The sequence below is a fragment of the Necator americanus genome, chromosome III (assembly GCF_031761385.1).
Source record: "Necator americanus strain Aroian chromosome III, whole genome shotgun sequence".
Classification (NCBI taxonomy): Eukaryota; Metazoa; Nematoda; class Chromadorea; order Rhabditida; family Ancylostomatidae; genus Necator; species Necator americanus.
The window spans coordinates 23,192,376-23,215,544 of NC_087373.1; the positions used below are offsets into that span (position 1 = coordinate 23,192,376).

At 41.5% G+C, this 23,169-nt stretch overlaps 1 protein-coding gene across 1 annotated transcript; it reads right to left on the minus strand.

Moving 5' to 3' along the window:
- Positions 1 to 1,914: 1,914 nt before the first annotated feature.
- On the minus strand, positions 1,915 to 16,175 carry RB195_010596 (uncharacterized protein; the record flags this gene model as incomplete). The annotated part of the gene is made up of 12 exons (XM_064191684.1): positions 1,915 to 1,992; positions 2,043 to 2,131; positions 2,533 to 2,611; positions 7,773 to 7,921; positions 8,555 to 8,668; positions 11,772 to 11,946; positions 12,017 to 12,129; positions 12,234 to 12,341; positions 15,374 to 15,473; positions 15,802 to 15,920; positions 15,996 to 16,046; positions 16,142 to 16,175. The coding sequence occupies 12 exons, from the start codon at positions 16,173 to 16,175 to the stop codon at positions 1,915 to 1,917; spliced, it is 1,209 nt and encodes a 402-aa protein (XP_064049267.1).
- Positions 16,176 to 23,169: the final 6,994 nt, after the last annotated feature.

Here is a 23,169-nt window from a genome sequence, read left to right on the forward strand (position 1 = left end):
TGAACCAGGAAATATAATTAAAATATTTTCAACTTATACCGAGCGACTCAGATCGAATTAGAGTCGTACTTCGCTAAAAACATTACAAAGGGCAAGAGAGTGCTTATTCCAACCAAGAAGCTGCGAAACACTTGGCAGAGAAAAAATACGTCGAGTACTTATAGAATTTGGGAAGGCAACGGAAGGAAGAATATGTTTTTCTTCTTTAAGAGATAATCACAGCAGAAAAGAATAGAAGTTGTCCTTTTTCAAAATAGAACCAGTCAAACGTATAATGGGAAGGTGTACAGAAGTTCTTGAAAGTTTGTCCGGTAAGAAACCCTCGAAATTACTCCACATCCGAGTTCTGTGAATTCATTGCCTTCTGGGATGGTTGTGGCTGCCATTATTTTTTGACTCTTAATCGGTTCCAATGAAGTTCTGCGAATTTGATTCTTTCGACCTATACGTTTCAACTTCACCATCGTTTAAATCTCATTCTTGTGCTTATCTTAAACGTTAAGGTACAGCATTACAAGCTGCATTCAAACCACATCATTTTTCCACTTTTGATCTGAATGAAGGGATAAGATAAAGCTAAATCGGTTATAAGCTTTTGTTCTGAGCAAGCACGTTCACGCCCTGTAGGAATCTCAGTGCAGTGAAAAAGCACACGGAGAAGGATGCGCTGTGCTCCAGTCCGGTATCTGTGTCTCTTCACTTCTCAAACCCCACTTCTGCTTGGCCTCGCACTACGGAAAATGTCATAAGTGTGCATACCCGGGAGAGGGGATAGATTCGTTAAACTTTGATGAGCCTGAGAAAGTTCAGCAGTGCAACAGTCTTTGCAACGAGATGAGTTCATGTGACAGTTCACAACGAGCTTTGGTTTCAGGACTTTACTCCCGAGATTTAATTGAACGAAATGTACGCTGTCATTTTGTAGAAATCCATTCGGTTCCTCCAATACGTGTTACACGTTTGAAAGGTAAAAGCTGTGCAAAAGTGAAAGTGCTAATCATCTGATAGTAAATTCAATAGCTTGTAGTGGATGATACAATTTGTACGAAGCACTGTTGTTGACTCAAAACAATTTCGCTTCTTTACCGTATCAGAACGACGTGTGGAAATTTCGCATTCAAAGACTTCTGGAATTTTGAGTTTATAGGATCAAACGGTTCTAGAAAAAAATTTTCTTTGGACTCGGGGTGTAGGTTTAGGTTTTAGATGTAGGAGTTTGAGGCATCATTCGGACTCGGAGCCAAAAGTTCGGCGAAAACAGGGAAAACCGACAAAACGTCTTGCGCGCTCTCATAAAATGAGAACATGCCGTTTTCAAGCAAGGCTATGCTTGGCCGTCTACATATTCGTGAAAAGATTTTAACCTGAAAAAATCTCCAAAACGCTGCATTTGATTTCGGGAACTCAAGAAAACACACACCATTTTTTCTGTTGCTTCGGTTATATGTAGTGATTATAACCAAGTTATGCGCTCATTCGTCTTCTATTGCCACATAGCACAGTTCTCAAAATAAATTTTAAACATTTTGGAAAACTTAAAATGTTTGACTTTTCTTCTGTGTATCGATTATCACTGAAGGGAGTCGAGTATCGGTTAGTATTGCTGTTTCTAACGCTTAACAATTAAATAATTCGATTATGCCAACTTGTGTTAATAGTTTCAACTATCTCCAACGCGAAAGAATAACTCAATTTTCACAATTAGAAAACTTCGTTGATTATGTCTGGTGATTGGTGATAAGTATAGTATGTAACCTTGGACTTTCCAGCGAAATTCTGTTATAGTACTTCGAGAAAGGGTAGCCAACTCTTCTTCAGTAATGGATTAGTTTTCTGACCTAATAAAATCCATTTCAATTTACAAACTGATTTATTGATGAATTAACTATAATACATGGTCATGGAAAATATTATCTACAGAAATTTATAATCTTGAACAGATGACGTCCTTTGAGAACCTTTGGACAAGTTTAATGTAAGATCCTTCTTGCTCTAAAAAATGATTTCATTCATCAAGTGAAGTCAAGTTGCTTTAGTTCTACCTCGGCTTTCTCCAGCAATCTTCCTCCTATTTTGCTGATGAAAAAGAAGAAGGCGAAGGCAACAGCGATGATCCCAACTCCGATGGCTACTGAATACAATTCTTTTCTTAAAGGCATCACTCCACGAATTGAAGGTGGTGCGGATTTCAGGTGGGGTATTCGGATACGGGATGGGAGACTATGGAGAGGGGGATGATTCCGTCCATTTCTTCTTAATTGGCATTAAAAAAAACGGCCCGGAAGATACGGCTTCGGGCGTTCTGGCGCACTATTTTCTACAGGCGAGTTCGACTGGTGCCTCTTGTGCGGCGCCGCATCTTCTGGACCGTTTTTTTTACGGCAATTAGGAAGAAATGGACGGAATCACCCCCCTCTCCGTAGTCTCCCATCCCGTATACGAATATTCCACCCGAAATCTGCACCACCTCAGATTCGTGGGGTGATGCCTTTAAAGCTATATAATTGCCGCCCAACTGCTTGCAGTTCTCACCTAGATAAAAAGGGGGTTGAGTGAAAAGAAATCCAACAACAGAAAGTGCTTCCAAAGCATAAACAAAACATGCAAGTACCTGAACCGTAACATTATTCTCAAAGAGACGACATCCAACTTCATAAAGAGTGAGTATGTGGTATACGCACTTTACCCACGCAACGATTAGTAGATATTAAAATGTTTCTAGAACAACAGAAAAATACTGCACATGAAAACTTGAAAGTTGGCCCTATTATCTATACAGAGAGAATGAGCGTTTTCTAACCTATCTCATTCGATGTAACGAGAAATGAAGGCTTTCCAAAACTAGGAAAGAGTGTTTACGTGTCAGTGTCGCAACTGCTTAACTAGAAGAATGTACTAAGACAACGTGAAAGGTGTGTTTTGATAGACTGGTGTTGCACCAAACAAGTGGTAAAAGCTCACGCATTACATTGAGCAGTGATATAGTAGTGTTGGAAAAGGTTCCCTTATCATTCATCATACGCTCATCATCATAGCAACTTCTCTCATCACTTCTTGAAATACGCTGTATTTCAAGAAGTCTGCACTAAATGGCCGCTTAGCTGACTAGTGGACACAGCACCCAATTTGAAAACGTCGTAACGTATACAATATTCATTCCTGGAGCAGGAAGAACTATGTGTGGATAGGGTAATGGGTGCAGTGCGATCAGTGCTCTAACAATATGACACAGACAGCTGCGGCAAGAACTCGTTCCGGGACTATCTGAACTCCCCTTGTGTGCTTGCATTCATTGTGATCATTGCGATTTTGTCTTATGTCTTGCTCAAAAATGAAAGGGAGAACGCCGTTTCATTACAGTTACACACAGTTACGTTGCAATGCAGATATATCAGTACAGTACTGCTTCATTTCTGTTCGTCGACTACTCTAGCGCGTGCTTGTAATACTTCAATTTGTCGTGCAATACCTGGAGGCTTCTGTCCTTCCCAAAGACCCAAAGAGCATCATATTTATCTTCAAAGGACATTGCAAAGAAGTTTGACCATCGGATCGGAAGTCTTCCTGCACTGAGTTTGATGTCGCGTGGAGTCCAATCGCTTAGAGTTCTGGTCCAATGATTGCTGTAGAAATGCATCATGAGTTCGATGCAACTAATTTTATTTTCCATATGCAGCAGCGTCAGTTGTCTTCGAAAGCTGACGTAGGATTGAAGTTTGAATATTCTCTTTCGCTTATGTAAAGTAGTATACTCCAAGCATCAGTCTTTCAACTGAACATTCTATGCATTTTCCTACTTGCATACGAAACTTTAAGAATTCAGAAGCGAAAGTGAAAGTTGAAATCATATGGCCAACTCAATGGTGAAAGTTGCGCCGGTTAGCCTGAACAGATGAGCATGGAGCCGGATGTCTTTGTTTCTCTTCCTCACCATGTCTTCCATTTTCTGGCATGCTGCCTAGGCCGCTCGTGTTGCCTTCTGCTCGACTCAAAGTAAAGTTGTACATCATGTTGATTTCCCGAATCAGATATACATAGCTGCAGTACTTGAATATATTCGTTCCGTTGAGAGGGAAATCAGAAACTCATTCATTTCTCATGAACATCTTCTTGTCCAGGTTCAGGAGGATGTATGCGAGTCTGGTTGCTACCTGAACGGGGTGGTCCTGCTTGAACCAAACACATTTAAGCATTCGAGTGTATGCGGGAACGTATGAGCTATTGCACTGTTATAATGCGGAAGATTCCTAAACATTGCAAAAAGGTGCTGTCGTCTAGTACATCGCCATAGCCCATAACCTGAAAGGTCAACTGCCTGAAGGGAGCATGGAGTCTTTGGCAACTATAATTCGTTTCGTCATGTTAAACACCCAAACACTTTCAAGTAAACTTCAACAAACCACCTGTCAAACTGTCTAGGCTTGTACAAGATCTCTGCACGCCGTTTGCTGCCCTGCAGAAAACATTCATTAGAGATCAGCCCGTCCGTCATCACTATCGGTACTACGCTATCTACTGCAGTGATGCTTACGAAAAGAACATAGGTGGCTGCGTGACAACTGTAAGGAACGGCTTATAGCAAAGTGGTGGAGAAATGTGATTCAGGGTCACTTAGATACACCTTTGTACGACTGTGGGATCGCAAAGGACGTAAATCATAAGTGGATCTGGATCATAAGTGCCCATGCACCTACGAAAACCGCTGAAGACAACAACAAGCACGTCTTCTACAAAGAACTCAGTGCGTTGATGTCCAAAATACCCAGAAAGAAGGTGGTGGTGTCCGGAATCGACACAACTGCGAAGATTAGACTTGAACAACAGTACGATGTGCTAGGAAAATGGTATTATCCAGTGGAGCGCACGTCGGATAACGGTGACCGTGTGGTCGACTTTTTTGAACAGAAAGGTCTCACTTCTCCTTTTTTTCTCTCTCTTCGCTTCCATGTTTGAGAGGAATCATCGACACTAGTTTGAGACGTCGCGTTTGACTCTGATCACCGTTCAGTTATTTTTAGCTTCAAGATACGCTTCCACAAGAAAAACTGAGGAGTTCCTATTTAACCGAAAATCGACATTGCCGGTCTAAAAGACGAAGAATGCAGCACGAAATTCCGCCAACGTACTTCTATTCATAATGGAGTACCGACCACGAAGAAGCATCGCGATGCAGACTCCTTCACGAAGTGCCGTGGAAGAAGTTTAGCTTTGCATCCACGGAAGAAAATCCACATATAATTTTGTACGTGACGCCCGCAGCACTGGCGGTATCAGCCAGAAGAAGCTCCTGAGAAGAAAGTTGCGTCGCCAGCTGCAAAAAGACCGCGAGAACGAATGGACGTCAAGAGCGAAGGAGTTAGAAAAGGGAGCACGACAAGAACCCAAAGAAAGCTATGCTTTACTAAGACAGTACAGCGACAATATGAAGAGATGTTTGCCTGTTCTCAACAATGCCAATGGTGTGGTGATGACAGGTCGGTGATGCAACCCTACCAAAGGAAGAGGAGATAGATATTGCAGGGATTACGTCAATACCTTGCTGAAGCGATAAACGCCATCAGCACCTGAACTCGACCAACGTATACTGCGTTTAAATAGGAACCAAAGACAGTTAGAGGTTCTGGTCTGTATCCAAAAGATGAAAAATGGAAAATCTGATGGAGGCAATGAAATTGGCGCAAAAATGCTGAGATATCTTTCTCTCCCTAGGACTAACGAGATGAAGGAGATCATGTGTTCGATTGGATGGGTACACGAAGAGATACCTGGCTCGTGACGCACGGTATTGTAATTCTCCTCTACAGAAAATTATCCATCACTCCGCCGATTAAGTGAAGCTGGTGACTGATCTTCTTACAAAATCGTGTCATTAAATTTTCGATATTTTCGAGAGTTTTCAAACGGTGTGAATATTGTTATTCTGGACCCTTTCTGAAAAGTCTGCTGCTCGCAAGGTTGTCCTTTATCAAATGTTCCCTTGGTCTTGTTTAGCATAACCGAGTAAAGATTTTCGCTAGCAGGTTGATGTTGAGGATTGGCGGCACGTTTTTCAGTTGTTCAGACTTGATCCTGTTGAGGGCCGGTGATGAACGACATGATGTCTGTCTTTTCACCGACATAATGTCACAGCATGTCGGTCTCCGGAAGGAAACAAGTCTGAAACAACAAGTTCATCCTTTCTTATATGGTGAGGAGGCAAATGGATATGGCTGTCGAACACACTTAAGTAGAACTCTTAACACTTAAGTGACCTACATCCTCTATCTGTAGTTATCCCATCTAGTATCCGGAGCAGGATCATATTTGTTTCGAGATTAGCAAAGTTCCGACGGGAGTGGCGGATGTTCTTGGCCGCTCCTGCTGCTTCAAGCAATACTGCTCCCCTTCTCTTTCCAAGGTTTTCCTTTAAGACTCGGGAGGTGAGACGTGAGTTTGTGGTCGCTTGCAGCTCACATTGAAATGTTAGATTTTAGGGTTTCCGGAAACAGGTACTCTCCACCGAGGTCACTGCCACGTTCGGCGAAGAAAGGAGGGCTTCTGGAATAGCGAGTTCTCTTGGGTGGTCCTTAACACCTTGATGAACTAGATAAGCATCTTTTCTTGCTCATTTTAATATAGGCCGTAGGGAGCGATGTGAAATTCTCCAGATGTTCTTATGGAGAAAGTTCTGGCGTTGAAATCACTGACGATAAACGTGTAGAAAATATGAGCTTCTCTTAAGAACCCATGACTCATGTAGCAAGCTTGGACTGCGTCTTCTAACTTGATGTTGAAGCGTGACCGATGGAGATGGTCAAAACTGCTGCTGATCCAAATACTCTCATCACCATAGGCCCGATTCGTCAGTTGTTCGAAAGATGTTTATTATCATACTCGTATAGACGAGGATACTATACATCAACTCCTCTACTGTCGCATGTTCCTAAGAATTGTTTTTTTTTTCAGTTATACGGGATTGAGTAGGTGAAGTCATTCCGTCACGGTCTGTTCGATGACAAATTTCTTAATCTTGCCGACTTGCATACATAGATCTTCAAGCACCACTGATGATATCGATGCAAACATACGTGCTTCGTAAGTACGACTCGTCATACTAGTTCTTTTCCCTTTCGGCAGCCTAAATGACTCCTGCAACCCCTTCCTTCTTGGTCTTCCAGGGGATCTTCTGGAGTCTAGAGACTCGTTCCGTAACGTTTGATTTCGAAAAACTGCAATGTTAATCCTAAACCTTTGCTAGTTCCACACAACTCTTATATGATCCGACAATAGTTCGAAATGGTATTCATACCGAGATCACTTGAGTTATAAGTATTGTAAAGTATTGCTGTATCGACCGATCTCTGAATATCAGTAATTGTCTAGAGCGTTGAATATTCTAAGAAGGTGCTAAAAGTGCTCCACTTTGTTCTTTCTCCTCCTCTCGTCACTTCATTCGATAAAATTTGAAAAAGCGGAGTAGAGCTCTCGTATAGAGCGAGGAATTCTCTATGAACAAATAAACAGTAATTTGCCAATACTTTTTATTTCCATGTGCATTTTTAAGTTGAGAACAAAAACTCTCACGACTTGTTTTCCACCCCAGTAATAACTTTGATGTACCCTTTGTGCATCTTCGTGCATTTCATCATTATCTCGTTCCCAGCCCTTCTACCTCATTTCCAAACACAACCTAAGAAGGTGTAATTTGTGGGCCGAGAAGCGATTAAGATGTGTTCGCTAAATCATGTTAGCAGATTTCATGAAGTAATGTGAAGGATGCACGCTAAGTAAACCTGTCTGTGAAAGTGAGACCCAATAAAGCTTCCAATTGGTGCCATAGTAACAGCTACTGGAATTGACACTTTGAGATATTCTATTGTCAGGTCGGAGACGTCGCCGTACCAAATCGCTCGGCAGTAAAATCCAACCATAGAATTTAGTGCTGAAAATTGAAAAAGCGACATCTGTGATAGGTACCCACAGATCGTTTGAATACTACGAATCTGACGTGGTGAGAGGAATCGGCGGAGAAAGCTAGAAATGGCGTTGTGGATCAAAGGTGATTCCGCTCACCCACTCTCTAATCGTCCTTAAAAACGACGTGGGAACCTGTACGTTCTGGTCCCCACAGCAACCTACTCATTGGTTTTACTCGAATGAACAGTCGAGAAGAACTCACTGGCTTTCGGCTGCTGTCCCGCTGGAGGCAGCACATGTACAATGATGGCATGTTGCAACTGAAATCGTCGTAGAAAACGGAGGCTTTGACGCTGTTTTTTTTAGGACGATTAGGAAGAGATGGGCGGAACCACCCCTGATCCCGCAATCTACAACCCCATCTCCAGCATTTCCAGCGGTTTCTCTCACTACGCCAGATTCGTGGTATGCTGTCTTTAATAATGTATCCAAAAGTAGGCCATGTACGCTATCAACAAAGAGTAGCGTATAGATGCCCATAATTATTCCAAATTTCGTAAAGGCAAAGTAAGCTCTACACAAGGTGGTGCTGTAAAGAGCAGAATTCAAATGCAACTTTTGTGACGCGGCAATAACACATAATATAAGATGACATTACCCATAATCACCACCGTTGTTGGTGTAGCAGTTTTCTCAGAAACTCTAAATAGAAGTGTGTTGATAGAAAAAATGCATATATCAACTCCAGATCCAGCGAAAGACGTGAAAATACCTAAATGAAAAAACTGCAACCTTGATATTAAGGGTACAAATAACGTTTGGAGATTTTTTTCTTTAAAGTCTTTCTTTCTTTATTCAGAATAATTTGTAACTATTTTGTTCGGAGTAGTGTTCATCGTACTACATTTCTCCATCTTTCAGGAAACTTATGGATTCGTCTTGAAAAAAATCTTCACCCTTTGAGGCAATCAAGAAATCGGCCCAATTTCTTGGCTTCTTCGTAAGAGATGAAGTGTTGCTTGGCCAAGACATGAGTTATCGTCCGGAACAAGTGGTAGGGAAAACTTTTTAGTGCTCACAACGGATAGAGTAGGATATCCTACCGAAATATCTAAAGTTTCCTTCACGATTATTGCAACATGTGGCCGAGCGTTGTCCTGCTCAAGGATCTATTAACCATGCCTTTTGGCACATTGCTGTTTGAGCGTGTTTTGGCGTTTGAGCTTTGGTGCTCTACTCACATACATCAACTGTTGTTCGTAACGTCCCTTTGTAATGGTCTTGTTAAACTAGAGTAGCTCGTAGTAGATCACTCCTGAGTGATTCCATCAAATGCAATCCCTTAGCGTCCTTCATCGCTGTTGGCAAAGTCGACACTTTAAAATCGCCAGAACCAGTACTCACATGTTCCCTTGATTTCCCATATGCTTCACACAGCAATCAATGTCCATCAGCAGCACTTCTCTTCATTTGAAACCAAAAAAGAGCGCTTCCCACAAATCGTGTTTTGTTGGCACAAAGACTGACATTGTTGGAGCTAGGCTTGCTTAGAAAGTATGTTGTTTACACTTCAGCGAAATGACATATGCTGATTTTCATGGTAAATGATAACGCTTTAACATGAAGATAGATACATGATGGGTCGATGCGATTTGAAGGCATCACTCCACGAATCTGACGTGGTATGGATTTCCGAGAACCAAAGACCATACTAGGGCGTGGATTGCAAAAGCGGGTGGGATCTCGCTCATCTTTTCTTACATCTGCAAATAGACGACTTCGGAATGTGGTTTCTTACCACGCCCTCTATCGGAACGGCCACCCTTGCACCGCGCTCCCGCCTGCGATTCGTCAAAAAACCTTTCGGACGCCCCGATGAGCATTTCATTTTATTCGACGAATCTCAAGCAGAGGCGGGGCGCAAGGGTGGCGCGTTGCAGTAGAGGACGTCGTAAGGAACCGCATTCCGAAGTCTTCTGTTTACAGTGATGCAGGGGCAGATGAGCGAGATTCCACCCATTTTTTCAATCCACACTCCCGTATAGTCTTCGATCCACGTCCACGAAATCCATACCACGTCAGATCAGTGGGGTGATGTCTTCAATCCTGGTTATGCTATCTTGTGAATCTCTTAGGACTTATTTGTACCCCAATAAATTGACAGGTGTATTCATCATGTGAGCAACTAATTTAATACGCTCCTGAGACTATTCATTTATTTAAAACTTCCAGTGTACCGAACCTTTCAATCTGAATGTGAATCTTTCAAATCAGCATCTCGGCGACTAATAGTTTAATTTGTTCATATTACTATTGCAATAATGCATTGATAAGGGGTTCCTAAGGTATGCTGTTCCGAAAAACAATCCATGCAGCCGAGGTATAGTAGGGTCGAAACGACATTAAGCACGTATGCAATTGGGTGCGGGACTTTTCTCGAAGCGCTTTGGTGGAGCGTAGCGGCTAGGAGCGCAGCGAAACCTTTGCTGACACCTATCGCTGCAGTTTGCAACGGTCCCACTTCGGTTCCACCTGCTGCCGCCACCGCGCCGTTTCGAGCGTAAAGTACCGTAACTACACTCATGATTCATGCCGTTTTGACCCGACTATATGAAACGTCATAAATTTTTGACAGTTTCTACGAGAGTTACCCTGAATTCTAGTTTACTCACATAGTTTTTGTCCATCCGATGTTCTTTCAATGTATAGGACTACTCGTGTGAAAAGCTTGCGGAAGTGAGTAGTATGCGGATGTAACGGCAGTTGTTGTTACAGATTTCTCTTTAGGCAGTAAAATACGGTCTTGTCGTTGTTCCACAGTTCAGGAAGATTGCATTTTGACGAGCAACGTGTAGATAGAGATCTTGAGGGGACGCTGATGAAAATTTACGGTTGCTTGCATGTAATGGTGAAGAGACCGGCCGCCAATTTTCAACGACATAACAAAATGTCCGACTTTTACCTGGGTCAGAACGACATGAAGCACGGACAGTTGCTTAAATGACTGCGCTCGGAGCGGCGCGGGGGCGTAGCGGTTGGAGTCGTGTAAGGATCCTCGCCAACGCCATCCATCTCTGCAGTTCGCCACGATCTTACCTCGATTCCAACCGCTGTTTGCACCGCACTGCTTCGAGCGCAGTCGCTTACGCAAGTGTTCGTGATTCATGTCGTTTTGATCGGACTATACTGACCTTCTCTTAGATGGTGAGAATGCGAATGCACGTGGCTATCAAAGAGGACGAAAGAGATCAGAAGACATGGAAATCATCGACCTTCCTCTCCTCGGTGCAACATTCTTCCCATTTGGAATCCGGAGTGCTCTCGTATTCGATTTGATGCTGAGAGGTCAAGAACGCGCAGTGTTAGCTTGAATGAGCACGTTCTCGTTGTTGCGCAGGCAGTTTTCCTTAAAACCTCTGCAGTTTCAGTCACAATTCTGTACTTTTTTTAAGTATTCTTGAATTGCTTCTTTGCAGCTTCATCTAGCTTCAATGTGAACCCATGGTTATCACATCACAAAATTTTTCGAAACTTTTCTTTTACCAACAAAGCTACGGTCTTCTTTGCGCAATGACGAAGTTGTTCAGTGATGATGTTCAATAATACGACATGAAGCACAGACATCATCGTTGTGTAGTGTTGTATTTCTCTTAGCGAAAGGATAAGGTATTGGTGAATGCCGATCTTTTGATACCTTTGATACGTTGATGTCGCAGCTCTCTACCCATTTTCTGAGAAAGAAAAATGTTTTGTGAGAGAGTTGATAGTTCAGTTTCCTGGATAACTACACCCAGATCGCAGAGCTTCGGTTTAGTAGATGCTTTCGGTATCGTGAATTTCCACCGATGGTTTTGCTAAAATTGAATTTATCTCACCTCCAACAAATCCCGTAAGCACAAGAACTGCTGCCTTCCACGGCTTGAAATCAGGAATAGTAGAATGGGTTAGTCTCTTTTTGTGAGAATTCAGAAGAAATAAAGCAATTGCAAATGAGCTCCATATAGAAACGAAAAGCATTTTTTTCTGCGCCCCGTCCAGAAGGGCATCTACCTAAATATGTTGTTTTTTAAAACGAACATTCTGCATCTACACTGTATAAACTAGTATCACCATTACTCACATAAGCAAATCCTAAGCACATCCCAGGAATTGAACCCAAGCAACCGAACAACAATGAACGTTCTTCAATCTGTATCTTCATGAAGAGGACGACGAACAGAGCACTACCCATTCCTAAATTGGGCAGCAAGATCGACGTACAATTGTCGGGAGTTCCGGTCTCTTTTTTTAAAACAAACTCTATGTGAATGTTTGGATAAAAGTCAGTTCTTTTTTACCGAATGCCTGTATCATCAGCGAAAAATCTCTAGCTGCTATGGGATCGATGTGGAGATAAAGTGTCATGAATGGAAATGCCACTGCACCTCCTCCTTCTGACGTCATACCTGCAATAAGCTCCAAATGTTTCAGAGGAATAAAGAGAGCTACTGAAATAATTTGTTGCCAACGATTTTCCGCTTGTAATCCTTACCTTATCGTTGTAATCCTTATCGTTACCTCCCCCACGTCGACAAAATATAGTTGGGTCAAAATGACAAGAAACACGGACGATTGCAGAAGCGGTTGCGCTCGAAGCGATGCGTAGCGGTTGGGATCCTTTAAGGATCCTCGCTACCGTCACACATCTCTTCGGTTCGCCGTGGTCCCACCACGATCCCAACAGCGGTCTCCACCGCACCGCTTCGTGCGCAGCCGCATACTCAACTGCCTGTGGTTCATGTCCTTTTGACCGGACTATAGACCTCAAACCTGGTTAATTAGATCCAGAAAATTGACAAAATTTGCACAAACATAAGAACGGTGATGACTTCAAAGAAAAGGATATTCAAAAAAAGCGATATTCTTCGCGCTCTGGATTTCCTTCTTATACACTCTTAAAGGCATCACCCCACTAATTTGAGATGGTACGGATTTCAGATGGAGCATTTGTATACGGGATAGTAGATTATGGAGGAGGGGGGGGGGGGGGGTTCTAATTTTTTTCATTTCTAATTGCCGTAAAAAACGGCCCGGAAGATGCGGCGCGTGCACAAGGCTGGCGCTCCAATCGAACTCCTTGTAGAAAATAGTGCGCCGGAATCCCCGAAGCCGCATCTTACGAGCAGTTTTTTACGGCAATTAGGAAGAAATGGACGGAATCACCTCCCTCTCCATAGTCTCCCATTCCGTATACGAATACTTTACCTGAAATCCGTACCACCTCAGATTCGTGGGGTGATGCCTTTAACATAAATTCCATTCTTATCGTATTATTCATCAAATCAACGCCAAATAGTTTATTCTTTTATGAGCCTTCTGTCCTATAGGCGTCAACTTTAATCGATGCTCACAAAGAGCAATTTCCTTCCTAAAAACTGACAGAGACCGGCAAATGATCGGATTTATTCAATATCGTTGCTGCATTGATGCAAACTGAGTAAAACGAAGGTTGGAACTCTTTATTGTCGCGTGCGTTTATCGAGTGCGTTTCGGAAGATGAACTCTTGCGAGAGCACTGTCGGCAATTTTCGTTACTGATTGTTTTCCATAGGTCGTCAATTTAGTCGCGCTGAAGCCATTTACGAGGGCAGCTGTCCGCTTTGTTTGCGAGCAATTTTTGCAAAGTTTGTTTTGCAAGGAATTGTCGGATAACTTTTGCTTTCAACCGGCTCTGAATTACACTACATTTTTCTGTTTGCATAAATCACCACTTTTAATCGGCAATTCCTAAACTGTGCATCCTATGATCTACGTCAGTCAGAGGACAACTTCGCCATTCTTAGAAAAGCGCAGTCCGAGTATCTTGTCTTCATCACCTTGATGGATGAAGGCATCAGGCAAACATATGTCGTATCAGATCGAATCATATCATATGATATCATAAATGATGCAAAACGCATAGGGAGCAGCTTCAGCATTTTTTTTTTGGAAAGCGTCGACAGAGGGGCATGCTCTGGCGGAACTTGTGTCTCTCGAAAATATGCTTGACGGCACGTGCACAGCTTTCAGTGCAGGACACTGAGGAACACAGTTAGCAAGTCATTCACGAGAACAATTGAAATTTCTAAATTTCTACAAAATTCCACCAAAACATCGTTGGAGAACAAGAAAACAAATGAATTATTATTTAATTTGAATTATTCGTAAATTTTACAGGACGCTCCACGTTGTTGAACAAACAAAAGATGTAAAAAGTGTAATAGTTAACGATCCCTTTTAGAAATAGCAGCTACTAATCGACATGATGAACATTTTTTTTCGCAATGTTTTTCTGTTGTGGGAGAAATCTAGGGCTCAGATAATTGATAAGTGATCAGCCCAGAAAGGTTGCTCACGGGAGCGCTGACAGAGACCGCTGACAGTACAACTGCCATTGAAATATGCAAATCGGGTGCAGCTTCTTTTTTTCTCTTCTCACGTTGTCTCGTTACAGGCAGCGTATCACGGAATTGAAGTGGTGAGGAAACCACAGGGAACAGGTAGATTTTGGGTTGTAGATTATGAAAACGAGCGTCGCTTCTTTCTTCTTTTTCCTGACCATCATTAAAAAAGCGGTATGGAAGACGGTGTTCTTCCCTACGAAATCGGTTGCACTGCGCAGGCTGCCAGCGGTCGAAGTTTAATGAGGTCTCGTCACCAGCCTATTCAAGCAAAACCAATGGATAGGCTGCTGAGAGGACCGGAGCATGTACGAGGGTTCTAACGTACCTAGGAACTAAAATCGTTGTCACACCGTTTTTCAGGACGACTGGTGGAAATTGAGCGAGGCCACGCCCGTTTGCGTAACCTACGATCCGAACTTTTTCCTCGAAGTTTCCGCACCACGTCAATTTCGTGATGCGCTGCCTTTAAATTAAAGGTAGTTTAAGCAGTAAGTATAGGAGGGGTTTCATGGTATTAAGCAGTAAAAACAAGCGAAATAAAAGAAGGAAACATAAGATGGAATCATCCCTAATGGAAATTGTGGTAATGTGCATCTAACTAAGCACTTACGATCTAGAATTGATGGTCCATATTATTTGCAGTGCACATCAATTATCTTCTTGTGACAACAGTATCACTGTTATTTTTCGCGACGCAGGTCAAGCTAAAGAGCACTCATTTCGAAAATCAGTTGCCTGTATTGGTGCCTACCTCCTTTACCTGGAAGGAAGGAGGGATCTACCAGTAAAGTGATTTAATTTTTCGCAAAAGCTCCACAGTCCAAAATCGCCTCATACTAGATACAAAACTACATCACTGGGTTTCAAACAGGGCCACGTAGTAACAACGATTGTTGAAGTGATTGCTGTTGTAGGAATAGTTCCAAAAGCAATGAGTAGTACCCTGCACAATTAAATTGAACGGAACGACAAATGATCTTTCAGGAAACGTGAGAGCACGCAACGGAAAGACTTCTGCGAGCCGCGGCTTATTCCAACTTTGAAAGCTAACTAACCAGCTATAGTCGACCCAAAGAACATAATAAGGGGCATTTGCCATCTAGTCTGTAGAAGTGGGAACCAACTGTACCGGTACGCTGTGAGCCACCAGAACACCTGAAAGAACTTCTCGTAAAGATTTGATTACCATTATGTGTTCTCCGCTTCAATGCTTCTATGTAGAGTCTTAGAAAAGCTCTCCATAAATTGGTCCGCGTAAAGTGTTGGAGAGCATAGATTTCGGTGAAAAGAAACTGCTGGTGTATCTGTTCCAATCATATCCTTTTACTCAGACTACCAACACTGCAGTTTTCTTGTTGGGAAGGAAGCGAAAAGTAAGAGAGCCTCCAATACAGAAATACTTCAAACTAAATCCTAATATCTGCTGGATGAAAAACAATATTTGCGAGGAACTGGTATAACGTATATGTCACAAGTTACCCACATGCATAATAATTACTGGCAACAGGAAAGCGATGTACTTTCGTTTCGTTATTAGAAATCTCTCTACAAAATCAGCATCGTCTGGAACTTCTTGAGTCGATGGATCAGCCATTTGTTGTCCTCAAAATTTGGTTTCATGAACATGTGACTTTAAAAATGATAGAAAGATAGGAAAAAGATAGAGGTAGAAAACACCTGCCAAGAAGTATTTTTGAAAAAACGACTTCCTCTTCGGGTTTGTGACCTCTGAACATTAGATCTTATTTAGAATAATCTAGGTAAGATAATAATTCCACTATGAACAGTCAACGAAATGTTTGAGGAATTAGCCTTGATCGAACCTTTTTGTTCCTCAGCTGGACGAATGGTTGCCATCGTGAAGAAGACCAGTGGCCTCCGAAAACTACCAAATAACGATAAACCTTACAAAAAAGTTGATTTGTAAATAAGAAGCCGAACTTTACAGGATTTCAAACCGGTGATGCAGGAAACAGGATTGGTCAGAAGTCCGGAGAAAACCACAAATTTTACAGCGACAGTTTGATCGGAAATAAAGAAATCATCCACTATTTTATGTTCTGATGAAAACAAATGTTTGTTTTCTGTGAGACACTTTACTTTACTCTTACCGGGGACCGTTTACTTCGCATGACAGAAAAGCTAGTGTTCTAGGTGGGAACAGAGTATTGGCGTCATAACGTCTTCCAACCCCCACTGTCCTCCTCTTGCCGATGCGGTTACCTCGTTGCAACTGGGATCAGTGACTTTTGTTTGTTTACTGACTTTTTGAGAAGTGCAGTCTTGTTTTCATTCACTGAATTTGAAAAGTAAAAGACATGCCGCACTGTTCCATATCAGAAGACCTGATATTATCCTTTCATCTAGAAGAAGAAAAAATTCAGTAGTATGGAGAATATTGTTATGACATCGAAAAGTGCTACGAGGAATATAGGATCGTTTTTCTTGTCGGGAATAAATGTATTTAATTTCTTCTATAGTTTGGAGAAAACTACTTTAAATAGCTGCAGTTGTAGTAAATGCGAAGATGCAGTTGGATGTGAGATTTTAATTTCAGTCGGACCTTCGGATTAATGTGTACAAATAAGCCCACGTTCCTTTCAGGTCTAAACCAACTCTAATTCTTCGACTTGCAAAGACACTTTGCAAAGAGGAAATTATCCATGTATTATACTAAAGTGGTCATGAATAAAACATAAAGTTTGATTCGAAAACATCTAAGTTCGTGTAGACTTCTACGAGCTGATCGTGATTGATGAGCACTTTTTTTCTGATATTGATATGCTCTGATACTCGCTTCATTCTCAAAACATTTCGTTCATGGAATTTTTAGCTGTCATCTGTGGTCAAAGGTGACCATTCTCAGCAGAGTTTTGTTAAAAAAAGCTATTCGAAAAAAGAATTAATTCTGCGGAACTACTAAAACCACGGGCGGATATACCGCAGTCGGTAAGAGGTCCGTTGTGGCCATATGGTCGATGGCTCGAAACCGCTCTAGTGCTCACCAAGTCTTTCACGCCTAGGAGGTGAATAATTTGGTACCACACTTGTCTGGGAGGATGAGAACACTGACTGGACACATCGGCACCCACAAGTCATTCTGTAGGCAAACACGCGTTCCAAAACCTCAACGTTCGCGAACTGCAGTAAAAAGCCCTATTGAAACCACATCACTTATTTTACTGATAAGAATATTTTCAGCGACTCTACCATCAGAAATCTTGTATTGAAACGGTAGGATAATTCCACGAAAGTCACATGCAGAAAAGATAGGAATAGGAGAAACATCCACAGTTCGTTTCCCAAGCCACTCACTATCAAGCTTAGTTCTCATGCGCCTCAAAATCAACGCAGCCACATATAAATGGAACCATGGGATGTTTCTGAGAGTAACGAATAGTAGGAATCAGCCTTCATGGGATAATGCAGCACGAGTTGATTGACGACATTAAGTTGTTCACAAAGTGGAGAAAATAGTCCCCGCTCAAAAATAGTGGATATCGTAATGTGACTAATTAGAACAAAAGCTTGCTTAAAGGCAGCATACTATGAATCTGTGGTGGTGCGGATTTCAGGTGGAGTATCCGTCTACGGGGTCGTAGATTATGGAGACGGGGGTAGTTCCGCTCATCTCTCCCTCCATCACTGCAAACAGCCGGTTCCTGAATGCTTTTTTTGTAGGACGCCATCTATTGCAACGCTCCACCCCTTGCGCCGCCTCCACCCGCGATTCGTCAAAAATCCAATTCGGACTGCCCCGATAGGCAGTAAGGGTCGCTGCGCGTGCAAGGGTGGCGCGCTGCAATAGAAGGCATCGTACAAAACAGCATTCAAAGGCCGGCTGCTTGCAGTGATTCAGAGAGAGATGAGCGGAACTACCCCGGTCTCCATAATCTACGACCCCGTATACGGATACTCCATCTGAGATCCGTACCACCCCAGATTCGTGGTATGCTGCCTTTAATATTGCGCTAGAGGTCTAATTTGTTACAAACTGTTCGTAGAAATTCTGGAAGTCTTTTGGACTATTGTAGTACTAATTCTGTTTCTCTTTATTTAACCTAAAGTAACCTAAAGTCGTCGATTCACAAGAACCGCTACGCCGAAACCACTTCTTACACGGGTAACTTGGCGCATTTGAAGTGTAACATTGCAGAGAAATGGTCATGATGAAACAATTAAATTCATGAGAGTGTGGACGAAAAAGAGAAAACAATTCGAAATATATGATATATTTTGCTGAAGTTAAAGAAAACACAAAGAACAAATCTCTTTATTAATTCTTCGGCGAATGTATATTTATATGTTCCGAAAACATGAGACAGAAGGATGAGAAACTATGCAAAATTTGAGAAGAACATCAGAAAATACCTTTTTTCGATTCCTCTGGAACCAAGAGAGATGAGCAGAGAAGGAAATCAAACTTTACCTAGTACTTAGCCGTGTGCCCTTATTTCCAGATCTGCATATACTTTTATGTACCATTATTGTGTTGTATTGTTATACTAATATGTTATGAAAAGTGCTACGAAGAGCATTGGACTAGGTTTTTTTAAATCAGAAATCAGTTGCAGAAATCATCTTTCAGTCATCGTGCAGCAGCGGAAAAACTTGCAAGAAGTGCAAAATGCAGTTCAGCCTGAGATTTGAGTTCCATTCGCATCCTCGGATTGGTATCTACGAACAGATTAGAGTCCGAGCTGACCCCACTTCTTTGACTCAGTTTGCCCGCAGGAAACTAGCCAGCTGCTATACCGGATGCGGACCTACATGAATAAAACTTAAACTATGGCTCGGAAGCACTGAGTTGTATGAGGAGAACATGATTAGCAGCTATTATAGAGTATCGATAAAGCGAGGTTGATTATAGGTACATGTGGTGGGCGCTGGATGCGATCAACGACGTGACTGCTGCAATTTCTTTCTCTGGCTAACATTGCTTGACACTTTCTCTTCGTTCAGTGTTGCCCCAATCGCGGGCGCGTCGGATTCACACCAGATTGAATATGCTCAGCACCAATTACACGCGTAGTACGTATCGCTTGAGGAGGAGAAAGCAAGAGCACAAAGTGTTTGCAGTGCTCAAGCAGCTGATAAGTCACCTATTTTTCACTAATAAGCTCATTCAGCGGATTCTTAATAGTGGTCAATACCTATACAACTATGTGGAAAAGTTATGTTCAACTTCTAACGGGACTATGAATTCTCTGTGAAAGTGCAAAAAGATATAAGGAAATTTCAGCAAGTTTCAAGAACGTCCTTTTCAGATATACATTTGTGACATTTGAACCATTCAGAGCTTCCGTACGAAACGTTTCGATGGCCAGGAGCGAAACCGGCTCCATGAAGCGTTGATTTTAATCAAATGTTTCGGAAAATCAGTTCGACGAGGGTTCCATAAGGTAGAAAACTCTAAAGCGAAGCCAATCATCGATCAATCACTTGCAGACAAAAAACATCAAATGACAAAAAGTACATTTATTTAGTTTATTTTATAAAATAAAAGTCAATTTTACTGCATACTTGAGGCCAACGTTCAGAGTGTTACACATTTTGGACAGACTGAATTGTTTCATGCAGCTAGAACGGATTTATATGAAGGGCAACTGAAGGTTCACAGAATCCAATGACCGTTAACCATTGTAATCCGCTTTGTATGTAATGCTGATCGGCCTAGTTACTGTAGTCTTTGTTCCTCGAGAACGTGCTGAAGTTAAAAATAGCTCTGATGTGGTGAGTAGTCGGTTACAGAAATCTAGGAAGAGTGGTATTTAAATCCAAGACAAACTGCCACTCTTCACTGTGAACAGGGATTTAATTTCGGGCAAATCGGAAGAAAGGTGGTAAGGTCTACAAAGCAATTAAGCGCTATAGTACATGAAAGCAAATAATTGTCATTTCTGGTTCCACCACAATTTAAAAATGTTATTGAGTTGATTCACAGTATCTTTTTAGGCTCTCTTATCTTCCACTGGAAGAAATTCCTTTGCACTAACTGAGCAAGAGGCTCTAACTACGTGTAATTTGTAAACGATAGAAAAAGGAGTTGTAGTAATATTTACAACGAGATCATATAAACTATATGAAACTATAATGAAATTTGCCCTACTTTTTCAGGAGACCTTTTTTCTTCTCATAATTTTCTGGAACTCATGACATTTTATGCCGAGGAACTCTTTTTTGAAATGATGCCGAGGCACTGTCTTTTGAAATGAGCGCTTATGACCTGGTTGTCCTATGATGTCCTATGGCTTGCAGCGCTTCCAAATTTTCTTCAAAATGCCAGCATGATGTTGCTGTGGTCGTTTTTGTTTTCTCGCTGGATCCAGTTTCTTAATCGTCCCGGAAAAAGAAAATTCTTAGAGAGTTGATGAGCGCCTGACATTCCCTACACCTCTTTTAAAAAAAAGCGATGCATAAAGGATTATAGGATACCACACAATTTTCTTATTACATTTCCTTAAAAAATGTGATCTAGGATACTGTAAACCAACCTAAAGCACTTCCATTAGTTTTTTGGAATGATTCGGAAGTAAAGTACTGTCATGAACATAAAACAGCAAACTTCGACGGAAATTACAAATGCCGTTTTCGTTAAATGCACCATAAAGTTGAAATCTCAAGCGTCAACTGCATTTTAGACGGAGATTTTAGCATCTAGCAATGATCATGTAAAAGTCGTTAAGCAGTAACGTCGTCAAGTACAAAGCTTTAGGAACGAGTTTATCACAGATCAGTGACACGGCAACGACACAACAGTGGTGCCTGCCCGAAGACAGGCTACACCGCCTTCCCTGCGTATAGGAGAACAAGTTCGTTGTACGTTACTTTGTGCCTAAATATTGCGATTAATACTGTTAGAATACCAAAAAATAATCCTTAATTCCGTGCCATTATCGCCATTGCGGACAGATCTTCGGCTCATCCACCCGAACAACAACACAACGAGATTCAAATTTTTTGCGGCCGAAGGTAAATGGAAGATTGGAAAATTACAACGAGAGGAGAACTACCAGCATACAAAAATATGATAAACGCCATATAAGTGGAATGGTGTCAGTACAATTAGAAGGTCAACAGAAGTGTATCTCTTAAATGGTGAAAGGGAATCACAGACTGCCACACTATTTGACGCAGTTAAATATGTGATCGATTTGTGACCACATCGACTTGTCCTTCTTTCTGATCTAGCTATAGCCTTTTTTGTCAGACATCAACTACCTCCTATGTATTGTGGCATAATTTGCATGATATTGGTCTCGATTTCACTCATTTCTACTGTTCATAAGTAGGCTCCCACGTCTAAATAAGCAATAACCAATCCTAATCCCATGAATCAACTTTGCTTTCACTTCGCCCTGACTTCTTCGGAGAGAAGATGCTATCACGATGGAAAAATAGATGGGATTGGCATTATCAAAAATCGCACTTAATTAGAGATTAAAAGAATGCTTTTTGATTCTAACAGTATTAGTGACAAGATTTCGGTACAAAGCAGCATGCTAAATCAGAGAAGGGAATCAAGGATCGGCCGAATTATTTGACGCTTGTCATGCAACATCAGAAACAACGTGCAGAGTACGAAAGAATTACCAAAGCTCTCATATTTGGTTGTTGCATACAACAAACTTGCAAGAAAATAGAGCTTTCTACGGTGACCATGGCAGTGATTAAAAACGGCCTCGAACTGCTTGGCGCTGACTGAAAGTTGCAAAACCTCACCGTTCTGGTTATATGATGCCTGTAGTGCAGGCCATAAACAACCGCGCAGATGATTTAATAGTGAAGAAAATACCTCATGACAATAGACGCAGAAGTAGATGCATAATTGTTATTGTTCATTTTCGCAATTGAGTTACACGATATGAGTCAATATCAGTTCGAATATTCGGTCGAATATTCTCCAAATGTAGAATTCACGCGTTTAGAAGGAAAACTCCGTAATCTTTCGCCTTAATTTATAATATGAAGGAGAGAAGGAAAGTTTTTTTTCATAATTTTTTTTCTTAATTTTACAGAAAAGATACCGCTATTATTAACTTTTACTTATTAGTGAGGGGGAGCGAAGCTATAACCACCGAAAGTCTGAAGTCCGGCTTTAGCCGGACATTCAGACTGGTATATATATATATATATATATATATATATATATATATATATATATATACCAGTCTGAATGTCCGGCTAAAGCCGGACCTCAGACTTTTTTGTGGTGTTCTCTTCGCTCGCCTTCACTGATCAATTAATCAAAATTAATCAAAAATTAATGGTAGTGACATTTTCTGTAAAGTCAGAATTCCGTTTTCTAACAATGTTTTCATCTTTCTTTTTTATTGTAAACAAAGACAAAAGATTTCATAGTTTTCTTTCTAACCGCGTCAGTTCTACATTTGGAGAATATTCAAACTTCAGCTTCAATCACTCCGTCAATGCCAATATAAAATGTGGACACAATTTGAAAGCATTACTCGAAATTTGGGTTTCCCTCCTGCTTCCCTGCAACAGTTATCAAAGAATGATGTTTTGGCATAAAATGACGGGAAGAACATCAATGTACTGATAAAGATAATGTTCCTGGTCAAATCATGTAAACTGTTGTCTACTATTTAAGCAGCCTTTTTCATTCGTGTTTCCACTTTCTGAGGAAGGCATTATACCAACCTGAGGCAAATGTGGAAGGAAAAAGACGCCCAGAGGAGAAATAGAGGTGAAAAGCAACGCGCACAGTTTCCACGGCTATGAAACATCCCATTTACCTTTTGCGACATGCACACAAAGTTATTGCGCACCATTTCGATGCAGCGAGATCCGTCGCACCCCCTCCTACAGCTATCTGGCGCCGGCGCACCAA